The 22,311-nt window shown below is 41.3% G+C and overlaps 2 protein-coding genes across 5 annotated transcripts in view; one reads left to right on the plus strand and one right to left on the minus strand.

Moving 5' to 3' along the window:
* Positions 1 to 276: 276 nt before the first annotated feature.
* On the minus strand, positions 277 to 11,814 carry RPL6 (ribosomal protein L6). 4 transcript variants are annotated; one of them, XM_038373052.2, is made up of 8 exons: positions 11,647 to 11,814; positions 10,369 to 10,533; positions 10,179 to 10,277; positions 8,868 to 9,011; positions 8,172 to 8,220; positions 7,333 to 7,517; positions 6,355 to 6,547; positions 277 to 574 (listed from the first exon to the last, which is right to left on the minus strand). In XM_038373052.2, exons 1-7 carry the CDS (start codon positions 11,671 to 11,673, stop codon positions 6,395 to 6,397), a joined length of 822 nt encoding a protein of 273 aa, XP_038228980.1. In that variant the 5' UTR covers positions 11,674 to 11,814; the 3' UTR covers positions 277 to 574; positions 6,355 to 6,394. The 4 variants fall into 4 exon arrangements, with proteins under 4 accessions (XP_038228980.1, XP_043353583.1, XP_038228981.1 ...); XM_043497648.1 differs by having other exon boundaries at positions 11,181 to 11,670; XM_038373053.2 differs by having other exon boundaries at positions 11,508 to 11,664.
* An 851-nt stretch (positions 11,815 to 12,665) lies between these two features.
* Positions 12,666 to 22,311, plus strand: part of PTPN11 (protein tyrosine phosphatase non-receptor type 11) — a 42,173-nt gene continuing 32,527 nt past the window's right edge. The window contains exons 1-3 of the mRNA XM_038373050.2: positions 12,666 to 13,026; positions 19,568 to 19,690; positions 21,785 to 21,979. Of these exons, the coding sequence (XP_038228978.1) occupies positions 13,013 to 13,026; positions 19,568 to 19,690; positions 21,785 to 21,979 (332 nt within the window). The 5' untranslated portion in view covers positions 12,666 to 13,012. The remainder of the gene's footprint in view (positions 13,027 to 19,567; positions 19,691 to 21,784; positions 21,980 to 22,311) is intronic.

Raw genomic sequence — 22,311 nt, forward strand, 5'->3', positions numbered from 1 at the left:
GCATTTCACTCTTGTGACTATTCCTTTTAATTTCTGTTTAACTAGCTTTCTCATTTTTGTGCAGTTCCCCACCCTACTGTGGTGAGTTTCTTCCCCCATGTTAAATTTAATTACATTATGATTGCTGTTACTGAGTGTTATTCAGCTTCCGACTCTGAATGGAACCCTAAAATAATCCTAAACACAGTCTTCATGGTGAGACAGAGACAGAATAAGAGGACTCTGTCACACTCATATGAAGAGGGGAAATCACTTGCAAAGAATGTGTGGCATTGGTTTGAGAACTTTTTTTTTTATTATGTTGAAAAAACATACTTAAGAGTCTCTAAATGACAAAGGAAGAACCCTCTTGGCTGAAGAGATAAAGCATATGGAACATTAACAGAGGAAGAATAAACAGTATTAGAATTTTTTGCCTTGTAGCAGCATTTATCAAGGTGTAGAATCCATCACTTGAATCATTTTAAACTAGATGGGACTGAACAGTTGAGAACGCAGTGGAAAGAACTCTTGCACTGGCTGGGGGAAGACTAGGTGAGCTAATAGATCTTCCCATCACTGATTCCCAATAATTCTGTAAAAAAGAAAAAATAACAATATAGCTAAACAGCCAATATCGACTAACTTTCCTACACTGACCTAGAGCTTCTTTCGTATGGTGCTGGCAGAAAAAAAATGAACTAGCTAAGAACTCTGCTTTCTCTTGTTCATATCTGCTAGGGGGAGGAACCAAACACGTTAATCTGTACTGCTATAAAAGGATCCAGTCCCCTTTGTTGAGAGCACATTCATAACACATACTGTTAACACTTAACTGATAAAATGAATATTTTTGTGTTTAAAATGAATTTTAGACTTTTTTGTCTTTTATTTGAAAATAGAGAATTTAGTGCTGGTGATGAAAAGTGTTGCATTTGCAGCTCTTGAGACCCAAGTCTCCACCAAACTGATACAGCACAGGCAGTGACATCTTCTCCAAACTTCCTCCTGAAAATGTGCCTCAACCCTGACCAGGACTTCTAGACATGAAAGTATAGCTAAAGTCGGCCTCTCTTCTGAAACTGCCAACTATGATGTAGTTCTCCAGGAATGGACTGAGTCCACCCACTCATTTCGCCCAGGCCACTAAACAGCCTTCAGATAATAACAATTTTGTCTGGTGCAAAACTTGACTTGTGACTTAGAGGGAAAAAGTTCTATACCTCGTTACCAATTTCCTGAAAAGGTCAAAATCCCGGTATCCTTCCTCTCACAATTGTAAGCTTTACTCTAATTACATATCACTTTATTAGGAAGCTGAAGCAAGGAGCATTGTTGATGCTAATGAAGTGCTATGTTTGAATCTCTTAACTATTTTTAGATCTGAATATCTTCAGCACTTTTGACTGGGTGGCTAGGACTTTAGATTTCTCTAGTTTGTTCTCTGGGCCACGCTTTTAGTATAAAGCAGTGACTCAGCTAGTCAGGACAGTAGAATTGTTTACATGTTCAGAATAGTGAGAACACAAAAGAAACTCTTTAGTTGATAGAAGTACTGAGAAAGTGGTGGTAGTGGTGAATGTAATATTTTAACTTTCAAAGATCCTTTCAAATATTTAAATAATTTCTCTGTCAGTTATTTGGAGGGTGTTTTTATTTCCTATTTTTTCTATTCCTGGAGTGTCTCAGAAACATCAAACATTAAAATAATTTTCCAATAGCTTTAAAATGACAAAGATTAAAATAGATTTGGATAAAGTAAAATTGGATTCGTAGTCTACATGCTGCGCCACCTTCTTAGAGCTGAAGGTAGCTACAGTCTATTCCATTTTATGTAGTAAAGAATGAGGGGGCCTATCTAGAGATCTAAAAATGGACTAAGAGCCAGGTTCTGTCTCTAATGGTTTCCATTGCTTTGAGTGTAACATATCCTCTCTTCCTCTATTTTGCCATCTGTTAATTGGGATAATGGCCAGCTGTCCCCCAGGAAATGTTAGAATTATTTAAAAAGTACGTTCAAGATAAATGCTAAGTATTATCATACACATTAGGCACTTAAATACAATAGTGATGGTTGCGTTAGAACTGCCTAAGCAATTAGATATATGTGGTCATCAGCTGAGCAAAGAGTGTGATCCAGTTATAGCAATTTTTCCCATTCTTGTGAAAAAAACATTCTTGTGAAACATTAAAACATTCTTGTGAAAAAAATTAAAATTGCTACTATAGTTTCCCAGATATTTCCTAAGAATTTATCAACACAGTCTGAACACTATATTCTCAATCTTGAGACATTGGAGGATCATACACAATATTTCTGGATGAGAAAGAATCAGAACATTGCTTGCACTTGACTTGTCTTATGAGGACTCTCCCCGAGGGAGATTTTTTTCCCCATTGTTCAGATTTATTTTACTTGAGCAAATTTAGGCCATATTGAAATTCTTCCATGCCAATGGTTCCCAAACTGGGCTTCATGAAATGTTACAGGGGGTTCTTGTGAAAAAATTCCCTAATGGTGGACAGAGCTGTCCCTAGGGACCCCAGGCAGCCCGGGACCAACAGCCCGGAGCCCCTAGACTTCCAAGCGCTAAGCAGATCAAAACAAGCATATCTATCCCACTGAGGAGATTTAAACTTCAAGACTCCTTATAAGAAATGCAAAGGGAGGTGGATATTTTTTGCTGTTTTTAAAATGAAACAGGCAGCTAGTATTGCTTTTAAAATTATGATGAAAAACAAGTTTGAGCTTCGTTGTAACATGCATGATTTGCCTGGACTGCTCAAGACCTGAATGTTTGTGTAGGAGGAATTCTTGATTTGAGTTGTCTTTTTAAATCCCTGCATGCTGTTTTACATCTGATACTCCTTGATGAAAGCTAGGAGCCTTGTCTTATAACAGGCTTATTCGAAGTGATACAAGCGACAGAAGTGAGATCTTGGAAGAGTGTTACCATTTTCATAAGGTAATAAAGATACTGTCATGAGGACAAAATCCCTGGAAATGTTCATTTTTAGGAGGGGGTTCACGACACTTGACATTTTAGTGAAAGGGGTTCACGGATTGGTAAAGTTTGGGAACCACTGTTCCATGCTAATGACCCTATGCTTCCCTTTGCCCCTTGCCCATAACTTCAATAGGAGTTCTATCTGAATCACTGAGGAACCTGATCCTAGAGAGATAAGAGTCACTTTACAATTTGTGATGGGCAATAGGATTTATTATTTTTGCCTTTATTATTTTAAAGGTAGATAGGATTGTGGGTTTTTTCCCCAATCTTGTCAAATATTGTCATATGACAGTTCCTCAGTTAGTTGAAGAAAATGCTGAATATATCCCAACACACACCTCAACTACCCACATACCTTGATGCGTCACTGACAAACAGTGCATCTAGTACACACTGATTCTGACAGGCAGGTTAAAAGAAGAATAGGACAAATGAGAGAAAACTATATATAGATGTTCTCGAACAGTGGTTTTTGACCTTTCTTCATTTGTAGACCCATCAAATATTTTGAATGGAGGTTCGGAACCCTTTGGAATCTTAGACATAGTCTGCAGACCTCCCAGAAGTCCATAGACCACAAGTTGAAAACCATTGTTCTACAGTAACGACAACCTTTTGTGGACCCCCTAGACATAGTCTGTCGACCCCCAGGGTCCATAGACCACAGGTTGAAAATCACTGCTTTAGAGCTAATGTAGAATAATATTTGATATTTTCAGAGACATCAGGAATAGATAACACAGAGGTCAACCTGTAACACTGAGTGACAGGACCTAAAATGTTTATGGGCCCCACCTGCTTAAGGGTGGTTGAAAACTGCTCATCAACTCCCCCTGCTGTACAACGTACTTCATACATATGATCAGCAGCACTGAGCCCTGTGCCAATACCAACCAAAGAAAAAACAACATCCATTAAGTAGGAAAGCCAACTACGCAGGCATTTCTGCAAGAGATATTTGAAAGTGAGCGTTTTTTCTCTATAATTAGGCAGAAGGTTGATTGTGAATCTGTTTACACAATTGTGATTTTTGAGAGGAGAGAGGTATTTATATTACTAATGCCATCCTCTTCCAGATATTTCTGTGCAATTTGAGATGGAAAACTAGAACCAATCAGGGTTAACCTTTCTTCATTTTAGAGCAATTTGCTCCTGTTAATGGACAAAGAGTGAATCTCCCCTTAAGTACAGATGATGTGCATACATTCATAGGAACCCAGAATTCTAGGTATTTGTAGAATAATGTATCAGGTTTCAAAATAAACTCAGAGTTATGCTTATGAGCAGAGTTCTCTTTGCTCAGGCTAATGAAGCAATATCCCATACTGGGGAATAGGGAGAAAGTCTAGGATTTTAGAAGAGCTGGCATGTTAGGAAGTTGGTCAGGATAATGGTGCTACTTGGGCAGTTTACATTTTGCAGGATTCCACTTGGATAGGATATCCTGTTTTAAATGTGTAGTATCTAGCTGTCGTGGCCTACAAGAACACTGGTAAAATTTGTTTTGAGATTTCTACAGAGAGTGGTGAATGAAAGGTGCATTTTTCAAATCCTAGCTGAACAAAGCTGTCAAACTTTAAAATGCTGGTGAATTATTAGCAGTGGCTTGGAAGGGGCTCTGGTTATTCAGTTAAGGATACCTGAAGCCTTGGTCAAAGGCTAAGAGCTTTTCTACATAAAGAAGTTTACTGGTATGAGTGTCCTTAGTGGGAGCTTGTAATAAATCAGTAAACTTCCCTCTGTGCGCAGATCCTCAGACTAGTCAGTTGTATTTAAAAAGACAACAGCTAAAATTAAACTGCTCATTTATCTTACTTGTACTAAAACATGTTGCTTGTTAGTGGAAAGAAGGTGCCTACCTCAAGGCAAATGGGAGGTTCTATGCGGACTAGAACAGAAGTGCCGCTTACGTTGTGGAGAGCCAAAATCCAGTTTTACTCAGGGGGCTGGGGCATAACTTTGTACTACGCAGATCCTTCAAGCCATAGATCCTCTCCTGTAGTTGGGTGTGGTGTAGTGTAGTGTAATAGGGCCTAGGAGCCCTAGTCACAGGCTGGGCCCACTATACTAGGCACCGTAAAAACAACAAACTCTCTCCCTCTCCCACTGGGTAGAATATTGCCTTTGTCTTGTAACTCAGTAATTTGTTCACTTGCTATTATTACATTCAACTTTGCTAAGTGGAAGATCATACTCACTTTTAGGACCCTCACTATTTCTGCCTCCTCCACCTCTCCCTTTCCAACAGCAACTCCCAGCTCATGTTCCATCTGCTAAAATGATCAGCAATGAAATAATGAATGTTGCCGACTCTGGAAGCAATCACTGCATTGCTTCACTTGGGTCACATATGAAGTTATTTTTGCAATGATGTGGGCTGCTTTTTTTTTTTTTAAATATACACGAGATTTTCTAAAATTTTTCAGAAATCTGAATGTTATGAAGGCAATAAAAATACATTGAGTGGGCTGCTATCTTGTCTACGGCTCAGGAATTTGGCAGCAGTGGATTAGAGTGTATTCTGATAGATGCCAAGGTGTACATTTTTAGACTACTTTGCCCTTATGTAGCATATTGCAGTGGCAGATTTTTTAAGAGCTCCATCTACCTTGGCCAGTGAGCAAGACATGCCTAATGGTCCAATGCTGCAAGATTCCAAGCACTTGTGTGCTTAACTGAACATCTCAGTAGGCCTACTGACTTCTGTGGGACTACCTGCATGCTTAAGTGGTTTGTTAGATCAGGACCAGAGTGCTCAGCACCTTGCAAGATCAAGCTCCTGTACGTGAACAAACGGAAGCATGAGGTCTAGGTGATTTGTCAAAACACCCCCAGCAAGTCTGTCAGAGCCAGAAACTGAAACAGGACTTACTCCCACATCACCAGTAAGGAAGTTCAATGTTAGCGAAAGCAGAAATACCAGGGAAGTCACACATACACAGGTGAACATTAAAGTTAATAGTTATGGATAGTTTCTTGTCAAGAAAGATACTTGGTCCATTTATGGCAGGACATGGAAAAATATAAGAACACTGACTAAAAACCTTGAAAAAGTTTACCCCAATTTGTCACTACTACTAGCCACAAGCTGTAAGGACCTGTAGAGGATATCCTTCCCAAGTAGTGTGAGCACCAAGCCTAGCAATCTTATCATTTGGATTTTAAATGGGACTAATGGTTTTAACAGTGCATTTCTGAAAGCTGTCACTCACTCATGTCATGTAAGAAACTCCAAATGTTCAAAATGCAGGGCCACATTCCTCAAAATAGCACAACTTAAAACCACTAGCAATTTTCTAATTCAATCTAAACTCTGTTAAGATATGCACATTACAAAGCTAATTATAACTGGAATCAGACAAACCTCAGTTTTTTTTCCCAATTTTAATGTGTTTTCAGAAAATTTAGAACACCAATTTGTGAGGATAAACGCCATTGGAGAGAGAAAATACAGAACGCAGGTAGCCACGGAGCTGAGGCACCTTCTTGATTACTGGCAGGATTTGTGAGTCCACTGTCTTCTGGTCTGCCTTGCGTTGTTCTGTTATTTCATATTTCTAAAGAACAAAATTAAGAGTTAAAATACGGCAGAGATTTAGACACAGTTGGTTATCCCTACAGAGCTACGGCTGGCTTCTTGCTTCCTGCCATACCAAGGGCTTTTTCACCGAGTAAGCATTTCTCAGCATTCACTTGGAATTTTCCTTTCCAGGGAATAAAAAAACCCAACCAAAAATAGTAGTTCTATCTGGGCCATGGGACTCAAGTCACCTACAGTAGATAATTAAAGCTGTTTGAGTTTACATAACTGATAAGAGTTTATTTAAAAGAATAGGAATAAACCTAAGCTAAAAGCTGTTGCTAAATTTAGTCAGCTGATGCAAATGGAGCCCCTAAAATCACAATACATGGAACACTTATGGACAAGAGACCATAGAATGCACATTAAGAAAATTCAGGGCTATTTTATGACTCCGTTTACAGTACAAGATTGAGTCCATGCACACAGGAGATGCTGCTTTAAGAAGCTGTGTTCAAGCACCTCCTCTGTATGGAGTTATTTTGACAACAGCAACATTTTAAGATGTCTTTCCCACAGTGTTAGACACACACACACACAGTGTGGGAGGTAATATCTGAAAAGCACTATATCTCGAAAGTCTGTCTTCTTCACCAACAGAAGTTGGTCTTAATCTTTTTTTTTTTTTAACCTCACTCACTTTGTCTCAACTATCCTGTGACCAACAAAGCTGTTGTCAGATTCATGCATTTTAGTGGACTTGACCGTGCTCTCTTTTAAAATGTTCTTAAAAATTCTTAAATATTACATTTGTTTCCTTACTTCTTTCTCAGTGTCAAAGATCTCGCCTTCTTGATGTTTGGGCTTACGCAGCCTCTTCTTCTTAAAGTATGCATCAGTGAGATGTTTTGGAAGTTTCACCCCAGAGATATCAACCTTGGTAGACGTGGCAATAACGAATTTCTGGTGAGTTCTCCGCAGAGGGACACGATTGATAGCCAAGGGTCCTGGTGGCACAGAAAAATACTCAGAAGGAGTTGCAATGTCAGCTTATCACTGGAGAAATTGTACTCCCTTTCTAGTTTGTGTCTTTAGCTACACTAAAAGGAAGGTCACTTTCCATTAGGATGATTAGTTTGAACTGATCGTCTTCTTGCAGAGGACAGTTGGCTTCACTTACTAAAATCTGAACTAATAAAGAAAATTAGGAGACCCCTTTTTCAAGACTTCTGATAATGCTAAGAGTTTCTTTGCATTGTCAGTATTTCCAGGTGTTAAAGCACAGTGATACTTTATTAAAAATGTGTTCTTTAATGTTAAACTTTTAGAATCTCTCAGTAGCTCCACACTGCAAGTTATTGGTACTGCCAATGAGGTGCCCTCTTTTGCTAAAGGAAGGGCACTTCACTCCCTTTCTCAGATTTCCAGTGCTATCCAGTGTTTCTAGCACTGGAAGACTGAATGATATCAGAACTTAGAACAGTCATATCACGGGTACCTCAGGCTAGTCAGAAAAATGTCTATTCACAGACAAGGGGTTTGGTGTTATTAGGGAAGTACAATAATGCCAATCACGGTAGAGTCTGAAGACGGGCTACCTGGACAGACTTACAATGAATGCAACAGGAATTAAACAGACTTGAGTGAATAAAGTTTCTTACCGGTTACCAGCAACAGACCACTAGCAAGCTGCTTCAGGAAGACCACACGCTGAAAACCAAACACAACAGGACATTAGTCTCAGACAGCAAAGCTAAATGCAGTGTGATGTCTGGGAAAATATCAGGAACTGATTTTTGTACAAAAAGTTTCAAAGGAGGAGACGCACACTTTAGCCAGAAAGGTAAAAGGCATAGCAGTATCAAATCCACAACACTATAGAACAAAAACTATTCTGACAGGACCCATTCCCAATGGCTAAGGAAACCAAACTACAAACATAAGTAGCTGGACTACGTTTAATTGTCTAGAACAGAATTTAAAAAACTGGAACAGGAACTGGCTTGGGACCTATCTATTGCATTCCTAAGCAGCCCCTTTTGTAAGTTACATGGGTTTATATTGGGCAAAGTCTGGCAATCAATCAACTGCAAGTCCATCCAATTCTTTACCTATCACAGAGGTATAAGAAAGGCGTGGGCTACACTTCCATTTATAAATTGATGTACCTATGTCAGTCAGAGGTGTGGGGAAAACCCCTGCCCCTACCACTGACTGAAACACTCCCTTTGTTGGTGTATGCTGCATTTACAATAGGGGGCTCTGCCATCAGAGGCTCTGTAGAGTACAGAAACTTCTTCAAAATATTGATAGAGCAAATGTGGCATGGAAGGGTATATGAAAGAATTCTCCTTTACCTTGCCTCTGTGGCGACCAGTGAGAATGATCAGAACAGTTCCTGGAGTAATAGAAGCCCGCAGTTTCCTCTTGTGTTGGCAGAAGGGCTTTTTGCCATGACTCAAGAGCTTGCGAGGAACATCTTCAGTTGGATAATATCTAGGCTAGAGAAAACGCAGCAAATTATTAGCCAGAACTGCACTTTTACTATTCCATCAGCGAACTTAGTGAAAACAGTTTAATCTGAGTTTTGATCCTTCCCCTTTTAGTGGATGCAACACCTCTTCTCTCCTGGGAAGACTATCTTTCCTAAAAGGCCATTTCCACCCTATCCCCCTTTAGATTTTGTGTTTCTCTGTTGTACACAGGATTCACTTTGCTGCAGGCTAGCATCTTACAGAAACTGGCACTTCTGAGTGATACATATTAGGTACACGATGTTGCATTTTGCATCAGATAGCTAATCAGTTACACAGCATAGAAAAAAATAAAAAGTAAATGTATGTTATTTGTGATTGTGTTTACAATTCACTAGAGAGATGCCAGACTGTGCCCTACTGTGCTTTTCATTCAAAGGCCTATGCCCATTCAAACAATGAACCTAGTCCATCATGGAGGGTGTCAGGGTATTCCCATGGAAATCTCCTTAATGCTGCATGCAGTAGTCTCCCTTACATGTCAACAGGCAATTAGCCCAGTAATATACACCCAGAAGCCAACCGTACACATTCTCTGATTCAGGCCATGTCTATACTGCCCCACAGAGGTGTGAATAGCAGTGCTATAGCTCCCCCATGTGAATGCTGTGGGTGTGAACTAAAAGGTTCCTAGTTTGCCTAGAACAGCTGCTCTCCAGCTTTATTGTTAAGTGTACCACCTTCTTTAATAAAAAAATTATTGTGAAGTAAATGTATGGGACATCAAGCTCCCATAGCATCAGTGGTGCACACACCAGTTAGGGAACACCTGTTCGCAAAAGCCACAGTAAATGTAAACATGATGTACATCTCTCTTTAAAAGCAAGACTCTTACTCCCCACCCCACTTCTTTTAACCCCCCCCAACCCTGATATATTAGTAAGTCACTATCTTAAATGCGAGTACCTACATAACAGTTTTACAGTGCTATACAGGCAATCTATAGTGGAGATTATACTGTCTCATAGCCCAGAAATACATCAACAGCAGCACTATCTATGGAAGTTTTTTATTACAAAATAGGAAGCATATTCCTTGTCATCTACGTCAATACAACTCTGTAATTCAGTGTTTAGCAGGAACAAAATTCTGCTTGTTCAACGTAGTTATTTTTTCCCACTAATCTATTCTTACCATTTTACGAACTTTTACGACACGGTTGCCTCCATTCTTATCTCCCCCAACTGGTTTTGTGAGGGTAGCAGGTGCTTTCTCTCTCTTTTTCTTTTCTATCTATTAACAAAACAAACAAAAATTTCCAACAACTTGTGAAACTTGAGACACAACATAATTAGTTAAACGTGGAAATTCATTCCCTTTATACCTTTGTTTCTGGCGCATCATACTTGCGCTTGTACATGGCTTTTCTGGCATACATTGCTGATCGGGAATATTTCCCGATTCCTCGGGCCAGCACTGGGTTACGGCTTGCATGATGCTTTCTAGGCTTCGTTGCCTTCTTCTCACCTGCCTTCTTCTCTCCTGCCATCTACCAAATATCAAAATAAAGTATAAGTGATGTGTCACATCAAACAAAGAAACTGCACAGAAAAAATGTAATGGCTGCAAAAAACAAAAGCAAATTATACTTAAAAAAATCCATTGTGTTCCTACAGTGGTCTTGAGACTATTTGGCTATGTTTACTGTACTATCTTTTGCATCAAAGCCACCTAATCTACATGGAGCCTAATCAATATGCACAGGACACCACATCCACTGCATCTCGCTTGTAACACAAGGCCACCTATATAGTAAATATAGGTGCTACAATTCAGATACCTGACCATGTCCAAAAGTACTAATCTCAGGTAAGAGGAAAATGCAAATACGAGTTGGGGCTACAACTGCATGACAGCCCATAGACTAGGGAAGTGGAGAGAGGGGCAACAGCTAGCTTCTCATGCCCAAGGCCATAGCCACATGGTGACTTGGGGCTTTTAAATGCTCTACTCTTATACATGCCCTAGACAGAGTCCCCACCCTAGGCAAGTTTCAGAGTAGCAGCCGTGTTAGTCTGTATTCGCAAAAAGAAAAGGAGGACTTGTGGCACCTTAGAGACTAACAAATTTATTTGAGCATAAGCTTCCGTGAGCTACAGCTCACTTCACCTTAGGCAAGGCTCAGACATGATTTACCGCAGGGAGAAGAGACTGGAGGCAAAAAAAGAATCCCCGTCCTCTCTGTGCCCACCACCCATACGATCTGCCTCCGGCTGGAGCGTCCTCATACGTTCGGACCAAAGGGTTCAAGCCGGGCTGGGGCTGCACTTTACAGACTCCCAACCTCTGCTCCGGCCGAGTCTGGTCAGCGCCCGGGGAAAGGGGCTCCTAGGATCCCCCCCCCCCAGGCGCTATTCAACCCATCGCAGTGGCTGCCGGATCCCCAGCCACATAATCACCATCGCCGGCCAACCGCGGCCTACACTCCCCGGAGTCACCGGGGCCCGCGAACTCCGCACATACGTGCGCCCCCGCATGCATCCAGCCTCCCCGGAGCCGCCGAGCCGGACCCGCGGGCCCTTCAGAGCCTCCTCGGGGCAGATGGCGGCAGATAGTAGTTACGGCTCCCCAGCAATAAGCGCCGCCACTCCGCCATTCTTACCTTCCTAGAAGGGAAAGGGAGCAACATCCGGGAACCCGGCTCTAAAGCGAGCCCAGCGTCTGGCGTCACCCCGTCCACTCCGGGGCACGCTGGGAGATGTAGTTTGTGGTCTATAGCGATTGCTGGCTGCTGTAGGTTTCACTACGGAGCGGGGGAGGGTCAAGATCTGGGTCAAAGGGAGGACACTCTCGCCCTCCGGTTATAGAAGGGGGTAGGGGGATTTGGTCACGAGTGGGACTGACTGGATTCTATCTTGGCTGGGGTTGGAGAAGAAGGTATGTGATGTGTTGAGTAGTTACAGGGCTTATGCGTTCTGTTCTTGGTTCTGCAGATGACTTAATCCCCCTATTTAACGTAGCAAACAGCTAAGTGTTTAACTTCAATATCTGGAACTTGTAAAAGTTAAGTTTGTGTTAATCTGCAGAATTGGGGCCTTGATTAATAATAAACCTACACATATCAGCGTCCTGGTTCTATATACTTTAGTTTACCTGTCTGCATCTAGCTACTTCACAGAGTTGTATAAAGGTTACTTAAGGTGACACTATTGACTTGAAAAACACAATTGTAGATAAAAATTGTACTTACTCTTATGTGTAACCCCCAACTATAAATGAAAGTTTGTTTCTTTGAACTTTTGAGAGCCTTTTTAATATACTAAAGTATTTTGTAGATGGTTAGTTGCGGTTCCCCTCTCATGCAGTAGGGTGACTCCAGCGGGGGAGTAGATGCCTCATATTTTTGGAAGAGGCTTTTTTTTTTTTTTTTAAAAATAGCACTGTTTAAAAAAGGATCTCGATCAGCAAACTGATTTTTAAAAAATAGTCATTAACATCAAGTTAACGTATCGCCTCAGATCGTGTTTTGTAAAAGATTTAGATGAAAAGTGCTCCTTTAAGTGCACGGTGTTACCATGAGACATTTAAAATTGGATCCTGTGCATGCAGAGAGTTCTCAGAAGATGCACCTATGGGAGCACGCAGAGCTCCTCTAAAACATCCAGCCATCATTCCGTGCCCATCCCTCACGCCAACAGAGCTCCCGGGATAAGGAAACGCAGCCACCAGCGCATGCACGCAGACCCCGAATTCCCGCACTGCGCAGCCACCAGGGCTCCGGGCCCACGTGCGCGTGCCAGCCCGCAGCCAGTCCCAGCGGGCCCCGCCCCCACCCGTGGAGGCGGGGCCGGTCGCGGACGGATGACGTGCGGGCAGGCTGCGCCGGGGTTCTGTGTCTCCGCGGCCTGTCTGCGGCTGCTTTTCACGCTTCCCTCCGGGTCCCCCCAGGCCGCCTCCTGCCGGGGGAGGGCCCCTCCCCCCCCCCGTGAGAGGCCGAGACTCGGGGGGACGGGCAGCTGCGGGGGAAAATGACATCGCGGAGGTGAGGCGAGGGGGCCGGGGCCAGCTGCCCCTTTCACGGCGGGGGGCGGGGCCCCACCTTCCTCTGGAGCAAAGGGCCCGGCGGTGGGCGGCAGAGACTCCCCTGGGGCAGGCCGCGCCCCCCGACCCCCCCCCGCCCCCCGGTGCGGGGCCGCTCTGTGCTGCGGTGAATTAAAGGGCAGCAGCCCAGCCCAGCCCAGCCCAGCCCCCCCCCCGCCCGGTGTTCCTTGGTGTAGGCAGGGGCCCTCCCCCTGCAGATCACAGTTTAATGTACTCAGTGACCCAGTAAACTGGCCGCCCGGCATTCCAGGCTGTGGAGAATTCATCCCGTGTGGCAGTGGGCATTAGCAACAGCTGCCTAACTGAGCGGGCGGATTTGGGAATTAAAACGCGAATCAGCTTCTAGAGTTATCAACTGCAGGCTAATGTTTTAGGTGGCCGATACGTGTAGTTTAGCAGTGTACAATCTACTTCCAAATACCTGCAATATTGCTGGATTTAGACTTTGAAAAACTCCGTTAAATTTGAGTTGATTGCAGATGTGTGTGTTTTTCCACATCTCATTTTTACCGTGTAGAAGTCACTCGTTTATCCTTTGTCATTACATTTTCCATTTATTTTCTTTTTGGTCTAGTAATCTATCACAATAATTGAATTAAAGTAGCACTATCAAGATAGAAATATCATATTTAAATTTTACTTGTATTTAATTCCTTTGATTATGAAAACTGACCATCTTTTTAAAAATCTGATTTGCTTTACACTATCTGTTTACTTTTTCTTTTTCAGTTTACAATGATGAAGCTAGATTGTCAATTTCATTTCAGGGTTCTCTTCCTTCCTAGCACTATGTTATTGTGTTTGGATCTCCAGCAGCTGGGTGGATGTTTAAAGTGGGAGGGAAATTTAAAAATTGAAATGGGGGGTGGGGGTGGAATCTTAAGTATTTCTTTTCATATCAGTTTCAGTGACACTTTCCCACCCCCACCCCCCTTTTAAAATAAAGCCTAAAATACATGTGCCTGCATTAGGTAAGTGCTCATTTTACAGTCTTTGCTTGCAGTCTGACTCTTGAGAATTAGCTCTCTTAGCCCATTCAAAAGTTAAAGTTGAAAGGGGTTCATGAGAGAGAGTGAATAAAGATTAGAAATACAGACAAACCAGTGAGCCTGTAAGTAGGAATAATTAAACTAAAAGTCACCACTTTCCCGATCTGTCTTGTTGTGTCATCCAAAACCCAGAAGCACTCTAATTTATTCTGCAGTCAAAATAGAGATCTGAGTAGTCCAATCATGACATAGAGAATCATATTGATTTTGTTTCTCTTTCAAGATGATAAATCGCTACTATGCTCCTGATTCAAGAATGTCCTAAACCTTCTGAGTTCTGCAAAGAGGGCTTTTGTACAGTCATACCCTGGTTCTCCAGAATATTTCTTTTTCTGAAACAAGGGCATGTTCCCTGCTATATAATATTCTTGGAAAAGGCCTTCTTCTTATCTGGTATTCCCATCATCCTTGTTGTAAATGATGTTTGACTGTCCTGCGTTGGTTATCTTTCCACTAACATTTTTGCCTTATTGTAAAATGCCAAGTAGAATGGCTGAAACTATTAAATAACTTTCTATGGCTGAAACTATTAAATCATGCTTTGGGGAACATTAAATCCTCTGTTCTCATTGTGGGCATAAATAGAATATGTTGCTATGTATTGATTTTTGATTGTATTATAGGCTCTTGGTCAATTTTACACTAGGAATAACTCCTGTGTCTGCTTAGAACAGAGCTAGAAAAGAAAGAAAAAAAAAATCTAAAATACATTCCATTCCTATGAAAGGAAACATAAGTGAAAATCCTCTATAGGGTTTATATTACTCCTGTCTGTGTCTATGCAATCCTCTCTGCTCTCCCACCAGTGTTGGAAAGGATGTGCCCAGCATGGTTCAAAAGCGCAAATGTGGTGGCAATATGCCAAATGAGGTTATCTTGATCACCGGTCCGGAACCATTTAACATAGATCGCTAACACCCCCGTTTCTTTCTATTTGGGGTGGTTGACAAATGCATCTTCCTACTCAAAGCCAAAAATACAAGGGTGAGAGAGCAGGAGAACCAGTTACCATTAGAACAGAAGTTATAACATGTGCAAAAACCTGGTCACTTTCCTGGATGTACCTTTTTTGGTCCCAAACACCAGCTTTGGTGGGCTACAGGAAGAAAGATCTCCTTTTAGAATCTTATGTGATTCCATAACCAATTTTCAAATATGTTATATTATGGTCACTTATGTTCACTGAGATGTATTGTCTTTTGGCATAACTTTACATGATGTTTCTAACTAGTAATGTGGTGATATGTATATTTGTGTACTTTTAGGACCAGGTGTTGCAAGTAGTGTGTGTGGAAACTCGCAGTGAAGTTAATGGAAGTTCTGCATGTGGCATGCTTGTAGAATTGATTCCAATACTCTCACATTTCTATATCTACTCTTCTCTTTTTCATGTAATTATAACTGAAGTTCAATAAAATCTTCACTTAAATCCCACATGTATTAAAAAGTCCTACATGGCAATGTTTTGACGTTATTGCTTCTTGTAGAAGTTCTATGGTGGGGTGTGATTGTTGGAAACCTAATAGATGAACCAGTGTATTGCCCATCCTTCATAGCCAGATTGTTCCTTGGAGTTAAGGTTACCAGGTATCTCATTTTTATAGGGACAGTCCCGTTTTTTGGGACTTTTTTTTATATAGGCGCCTATTACTCCTTACCCCCTGTCCTGTTTTTTCACAGTTGCTATCTGGTCACCCTACTTGGAGTACATTTTCAAGCGTCCAGTCCAGTCTGGTTATTAAAATCCCAGTCAATGCGGCTTGCACTGCTTCTCTTGGTGGACTATTCCAAAGATTAATACATTTCCCCATCAGGAAACTTTTCTTGACATTCAGGCAAAATTTTCCCATTATTAATTTCATCCTACTTCTATCCTTGTGTCTCCTTCTATACCACATAAAATTCTTCTTGCAGTTTACACTTTTCAGGTACTTGTAGAATTTTTCTGTGTTCTCCACCTAGCTGCTTGGTCTAGGTATACACATTTAGGACCAGATGTTTAAAGATGTCTAAAGATAGCTGCTTTGAAAATTGTACTAGGTGCCTGCCTGCATCTTCTGGCATCTAAATACCTTTAAAAGTCTAGCCCTTGGTCCATATAATCTTCATAATTCAATCCCTCTGACCCTAAGATTTTTTATTTTATTTTTTTGGCAGGGTCATCTTGTCTGTCATCGTATTGCCATTTAATGGCTGGTCACCAGTGTGGGATAAGTCTGTCTTTTCATAATCCACAGTCCACATAATACACACTATATGTTAACCATAGATTCCTCTTTTCTAAGCAAGTGTGGTGATCATCTGTGGTCCAGAAGAGGTTAAAGTTATCAGTTACTTAATTGGGTGAAAGTGAATAGCAGACAGTCAGGTTATGTTGCTGGGTTTAGTTGGTGATGGTAGAAACTTGCCAATCCAGCTAACAGGCTTTACTCTCTTCAGTCTTTCAAGGTAACTATGATGAATATCATGCACGTACCGTGTGTATTTTTCAAAGGAGATGAGGAAAGCTGAGGTCCTGTATGGGCTTTGAAGATCCCATGACTCTCTTTGGGAAGAGTAGGGGTTTTCTCCAATTTTTTTTGCCAAAATGCATGTCTCACTGTTGTGCTGATTGGTTACTGCCCAAAAGCAGCTGCATTTCAGTGGTATTGCATATTTATAGTTTGAAAAGCTTTGGGGTCTTTCAGGGTCATGGACATTGGATAAATATAAGATTATCTGTTAATTGATTAACTCTAGTCTGTTGTGACAACTCAAAGCAGTTGGATTTTTACTTACATTTTCCTGGTTTGAGCTATACCCAGAGTAGTTTATTTTCTCGGTGGCTCTGCTAAAGGTGCAATATTCTGAATGGGGTTCTCTTCGTTAGATAGGATATACACAGACAGATTTAAGGTTCCCATGTAGGATTACTTCCTTTTCAAATTGCATTTGGGCACCTTTACTTCTAACTTCCATGCGTATATTAGATAAACTGACTGTGTTAGGAACTTGGCTGTTTTGGAAGCTCTAAAAGTGTCCAGAGTATTCTTTATGAAAAATTTGCCAGAGTAGGGAGTATGGAATATTATATTATTGGAAAAATGATAACAAGTCTTTCTCAATTTAAGCTGCCTTTCAAGAGTTGCTGAACCAATCAAAAGAGCAAAGTGGCTGCATGCACTTGCACAGCTTTCTGTTATGGCAGCTTACTGTGAAATGTGGATTTATGTTGGGAATAATCAGATGCTATGTACGTTTTTAGTTATAGTATTCTTATAAGTGTAACAGAGCAGATTTCTGCAAAGCAGCCAAGTGTCTGTATTGCTGTGATGTTTTGCTTTACTCAGGGAAAAACTCATGGGGTTTTTCAAGAGCAGTGGATTCTGCTGCTTTCTCTCAGATGTGCTGTGCAGGTCTATAATCAAAGTGCATATGTTCAGGGGTGCATGATTTATAGTAGTTACAAAAATAATGAAGCCTTTCAAATCTCTAGAATGACTTTAATGTCAAGAGTTGAGGTGAAAATAAAAACCCAAGAAAGTAGTCTGGCAAAGCCACTGCAGTCAAATGGTTGCACGCTGTTTGCCCAGCATTTTTCATTTCTGTGACAGTACTGTATTTTGTTCTGTGTTCTGTCTTGGCCATCTGGGTGGCAGTGGAGACAGTCTTGCTTTTAGTCTCTCAGCTTTTAAAACATGTCTAGTTATATTGGGAACTCTCCTCAAACATCTGCTTGTGTATTGTTTCTCCATTGCCCCAGCTGTACCATGGGAATCAGACTTATGCTTTGGTCCAAAAGGTAATATAAATAGTAGATATTTACAGCTATAATTAAGTTACTGTTGTAACTTTCTGGAACACTTTTGGTAGAAATTTTCCATGCTCAGTCTCTGCATGAAGGTCAATTCATCTAAAAAAACAAAACAAAAAAGCCGCAAACTTTTAAGTATTATCTCTCTCTCTTAATTTTTGGCAAAGGAGCTGATCTTATTAGCATGTGTGCATTTTCATGTGTCTTTTTAATATACACAACTGTATTGATTCAGCTTCCAACCTATATTTCCCTAAGTCATTTCCTTGTGAGAGAGCATCCTTTGGCCCGTACAGGGGAACCATGAGGGAGAGGGAAATAATGGATAGTGAGGGCTGATGCAAACCTCAGATTTTCTCTTCAGTTGATTGCATTGATATTATAATAATCCCAGTCTTTCCTTAGTTCACAAAACATGTACCTGGAGATCATTTCCAGTTACCTGAATCATAGGACTGGAAGAGATCTCGAGAGGTCATCTAGTCCAGTCCTCTGCACTCATGGGAGGACTAAGTATTATCTAGAGCATCCCTGATGGGTGTTTGTGGGCAGTAGAGTTGCTGGCCATCTTAATGTTGCATTACTTCTGTATTGCAGCAGAGGAATAAAACTTGCGTGACGATATTTAAAACGTGGACTTGTTAACTAAATCACTACGAATAAGTCTGCTGAAATGTAATGCCATGGGTGGTGATGCTGAACTCTTTAGTTATAGATATAGGCCATATATGGTTCTCCAGCGAGGTCCACTGTTCGTCATTCAGGAGGCTGCTTGTGGGTGGTGAAAACCAATATGATGATCCTCTGTGTTTTGTATTTTAAGAGTGTGATATTTTAGGACCATAGGAATTGACAGACCAGATCAGAACATTGCTCTATCTAGTCAGGTAGCCAATCTCTGGCAGTGGCCAGTACCAGATGCTTCAGAGGAAAGTGGAAGAAAGCTATATTTTGGACAATTGTGGAATAACTTGTCCACAAGGGAAGTTTCTTCCTGATTTCCCCCATCATCAGTTGGTGATCGATTTATGCACTGAAGCATGAGGTTTTGTTTTGTTTTATTTTTACTTTTTAAATAAAACTATCTTAATGTTACTTTGGATGTTTTCAGTATTCTTATATATGTCTAATTTTTCTTCAGTCCTAATAAGCTGTAGACCTCCATGGAATCCAGTGGCACCGAGTTCCACAAGTTGTGAGTGTGGTGGTGGTGGTGGTGGCGAGGAGTGCGTGTATTTGTTCTTACTAGTTGTCTTTCAGTTTCATTGAATGTGATTTTGCTGTTGTGTTATGAGAGGATAAATACAAGTGCCTGATTCTGCTCTATACCATTTGTTTTATATACTTTTTATCATGTCTCCTCTGAAATAAAGTTTTCAATGGTGTGGGTATAGTACTTATATGACCTCTCTTATCAGAGGATCTCAGTGGTATGTAGACGAAAACCTGCTTTTAACTGGTGACATGAAAAGTACACGTTAGAATTACATTGAGATTTTTTTTTCAGAGCATAACAAAATTCTTTAAAATCCAGTATTGCATCCAGTGATTTTAATGTTATTTGATATATGTGTGGCAATGTGGCATCATCTAAAGAGAGATTCTGGTTTTAAATTATTTTTCTTCTTTATCTTGTGTAGATGGTTTCACCCGAATATTACTGGAGTGGAGGCAGAAAATTTACTGCTGACAAGAGGCGTTGATGGCAGCTTTCTGGCCCGGCCCAGTAAAAGTAACCCAGGAGATTTTACACTTTCTGTTCGGTAAGTTAAGTGTTTGAGAGGCTCTGTCCTTAATACCTACTTGTCCCAAACATACAGAAGTCTCCAATTGCCATTGTTCTGTGGAAAGCAATCCTGCTTGGGTAGATAGATGAGACTTCTGTCGTCTACAAGTTCTCCATTTCTGAATTCTGAGTCTGTTATGTTGATAGTTTTACATTTTCTTCTGCATAGGAACCCAAATGCCTTTGGTTTTCCAAGTTGTGCAGAGCTGGGAAGGCTGTGGATCCTGGCTCTGTAGTGAGCCAGAAAGGTAGAGGTGATGTGGCAGCCAGTTCATAATTTCTCCATTCCCTACCCTTTTCAAAGAAATCCGTTAGGGTTCCTGTCCAGAAAGTAGCAGAGGTGACAGCATTAGCAAGATCATGCATGTAAGATCTGTGCTCCTTTATACTGCATTCTGGCTTCTCTTCTCCCCCTCATCACCCCGTTAGCTATGCTGATAGTACTTAAAAACTTGCCAGGTACCATAGATAGATATTTGCAGTGCAACTTAGTGCCAAAAATGTGCTTGGCACTGTACAACACAGCATGCAAATATAGTCTTTGCTCCAAGGAGCCCACCCCCTAAAAATCCATACAAGAAAGGGCTCATGGAGAAAACCCAAAGAAGGGAATAACATAATTTTGCTTCTCTCCATTTGAATTAGAATAGGATGGTGGCTTGTCAAATAGAAAGAGATCATTTTACACACACACACACACACACACACACACACACACACACACACACACACACACACACACACACACACACACACACACACACACACACACACACACTCAAGATACTTTCCTATAACAAGAATAAGGATGTATTGAGGTAATCTTGTTCATTAGGAGAAATGACCAAGTTTTTAAGGGCAACTCGTGCATTCCAGCTTTATCTAAAATGTGACTTCTGAAGTACATATCCCCACGTTGTCTCAGAGGACAGGGAACGGGAAACAGGCATGTCTGACACTTCATTGTTGCCTTAGATTTTAAGGTAGTCTTAGTGGAGCTGAGTCAAGGGAAGGAGACCTCATCAAAGATCTATGCGGGCAGGGGGGGGGCTGAAGTTTCCTGACTGAGAATTCCATTTGCTAAGTCCTACCTAGGGTGGTCTTAGGATGGCCATTGATCTCTGCTCTTCATTGATATTAGTGGAGGTAGAGGCAAATTGCTTACATCAATGGCTATCTTTGGCTGATTATAGGGAGCAGACCTGTCTTTAAGGGAATTCCCTGCTAGGAAACCATGTTAGGATGTCTGGGTTGCTCCTTGAACGTGGCAGTTGGAGTCTGTCCAGCCTTTCCTAGAGCCTGACTGCTATATTGGGCAGAGCTAGAAAGTGGTAGCACAGAACCCCTAATGAGGCATCTTGTGGATGCTGAAGACTTCCCTCTGTCATGAGAATTGCAAGTAGAGGACAGGAGGTCTGTGCAGCTTCTATTGGACAACGTGGGTATATCTGCACTGCAAAAACAAAAAAAACCCCATGGTAGCAAGTCTCAGAGCCCAGGTCAACGGAGCCAGGCTTGCAGGGCTCATGCTACAGGGTTAAAAACAGCAGTCTAGACATTTGGGCTCGGAGACCCGGGGAGAGAGAGGGTCTCTGAGCCTGGGCTTCAGCTCAAGCCCGAATGTCGACACTGTTTTTAGCCCTCTAGCGTGAGCCCCGCAAGCCTGAGTCAGTTGACCCGGGCTCTGAGACTTGCTGCCGCATGGGTCATCTTTTACAGTGTAGATGTACCCTGTGGGGTAATGAAGACTGTTTTGGTTCAGTGGAGCCATTAAGGAATGAAAAAAAATCTTATTTCTCTACTAACTGTTAAACAACCACTTCCTCTTCTTGTAACCCTTGATGCTGTTTCATTGCCCTGCTATTAGATGTATAGTTGCTTCACTCACAGCGTTCAGTAATTTAGATATGCTGCAATTCATCTGCTGCAAGGTGACTGACATATAAAGCTGAACTACTGAAATTTCCAAGCTAGTACAGTGGAATATTTTAAAGTGGTTGGTTTGAAATTGGCGAACTTGTCTAAATTGCCTTTTCTTTTTCTTTTTTTTTTTGATGTAATAAACATTTAGGCGAAATGGAGCTGTCACGCACATCAAGATACAGAACACAGGAGACTACTACGACCTGTATGGAGGAGAAAAATTTGCCACATTGGCTGAGTTAGTCCAGTATTACATGGAACACCACGGGCAGCTCAAAGAAAAGAATGGAGACGTAATAGAGTTAAAATATCCACTCAATTGTGCTGATCCTACATCTGAAAGGTTAGAGAGAGAAATAGTGGTGAAAAATATGAAGGAGTCCATTCTCCTTTCCACGTATGCATGTGATTCCTATTAACGTTAAGTATTTGCTTTTACTCGGTGTAAGTAAGGGTGGCACTACTTGCCTTGCAAGTAGTCCAACTGTTTTCTGTGGCGCTACTTGCAAAATAAGCTATTACTCAACTTGAGTAAGGGTGGGAGAATCTGGACTGAAGAGGATAGGCCCTATATGTTGCAGTAACTAAAACAAAAACAAAGTAAAATACACAATCTGCTTTCTGATCCTTCTTGGAAAATTTCATTGGTTGCAAAAGCTTCAGAGAATTGTGTGT

Source organism: Dermochelys coriacea, chromosome 15 (assembly GCF_009764565.3).
Source record: "Dermochelys coriacea isolate rDerCor1 chromosome 15, rDerCor1.pri.v4, whole genome shotgun sequence".
Lineage (NCBI taxonomy): Eukaryota > Metazoa > Chordata > Testudines > Dermochelyidae > Dermochelys > Dermochelys coriacea.

Excerpts from the sequence above, each read along its gene's own strand:
- RPL6 (XM_038373051.2), bottom strand. The coding sequence starts at position 11,521 with ATGCGGGGGCGCACGTATGTGCGGAGTTCGCGGGCCCCGGTGACTCCG. Across the intron at positions 10,534-11,443 it reads GCCGCGGTTGGCCGGCGATG|ATGGCAGGAGAGAAGAAGGC; the intron begins GTGATTATGTGG and ends GATATTTGGTAG. Across the intron at positions 7,518-8,171 it reads TGGTCTGTTGCTGGTAACCG|GACCCTTGGCTATCAATCGT; the intron begins GTAAGAAACTTT and ends CTGTGCCACCAG.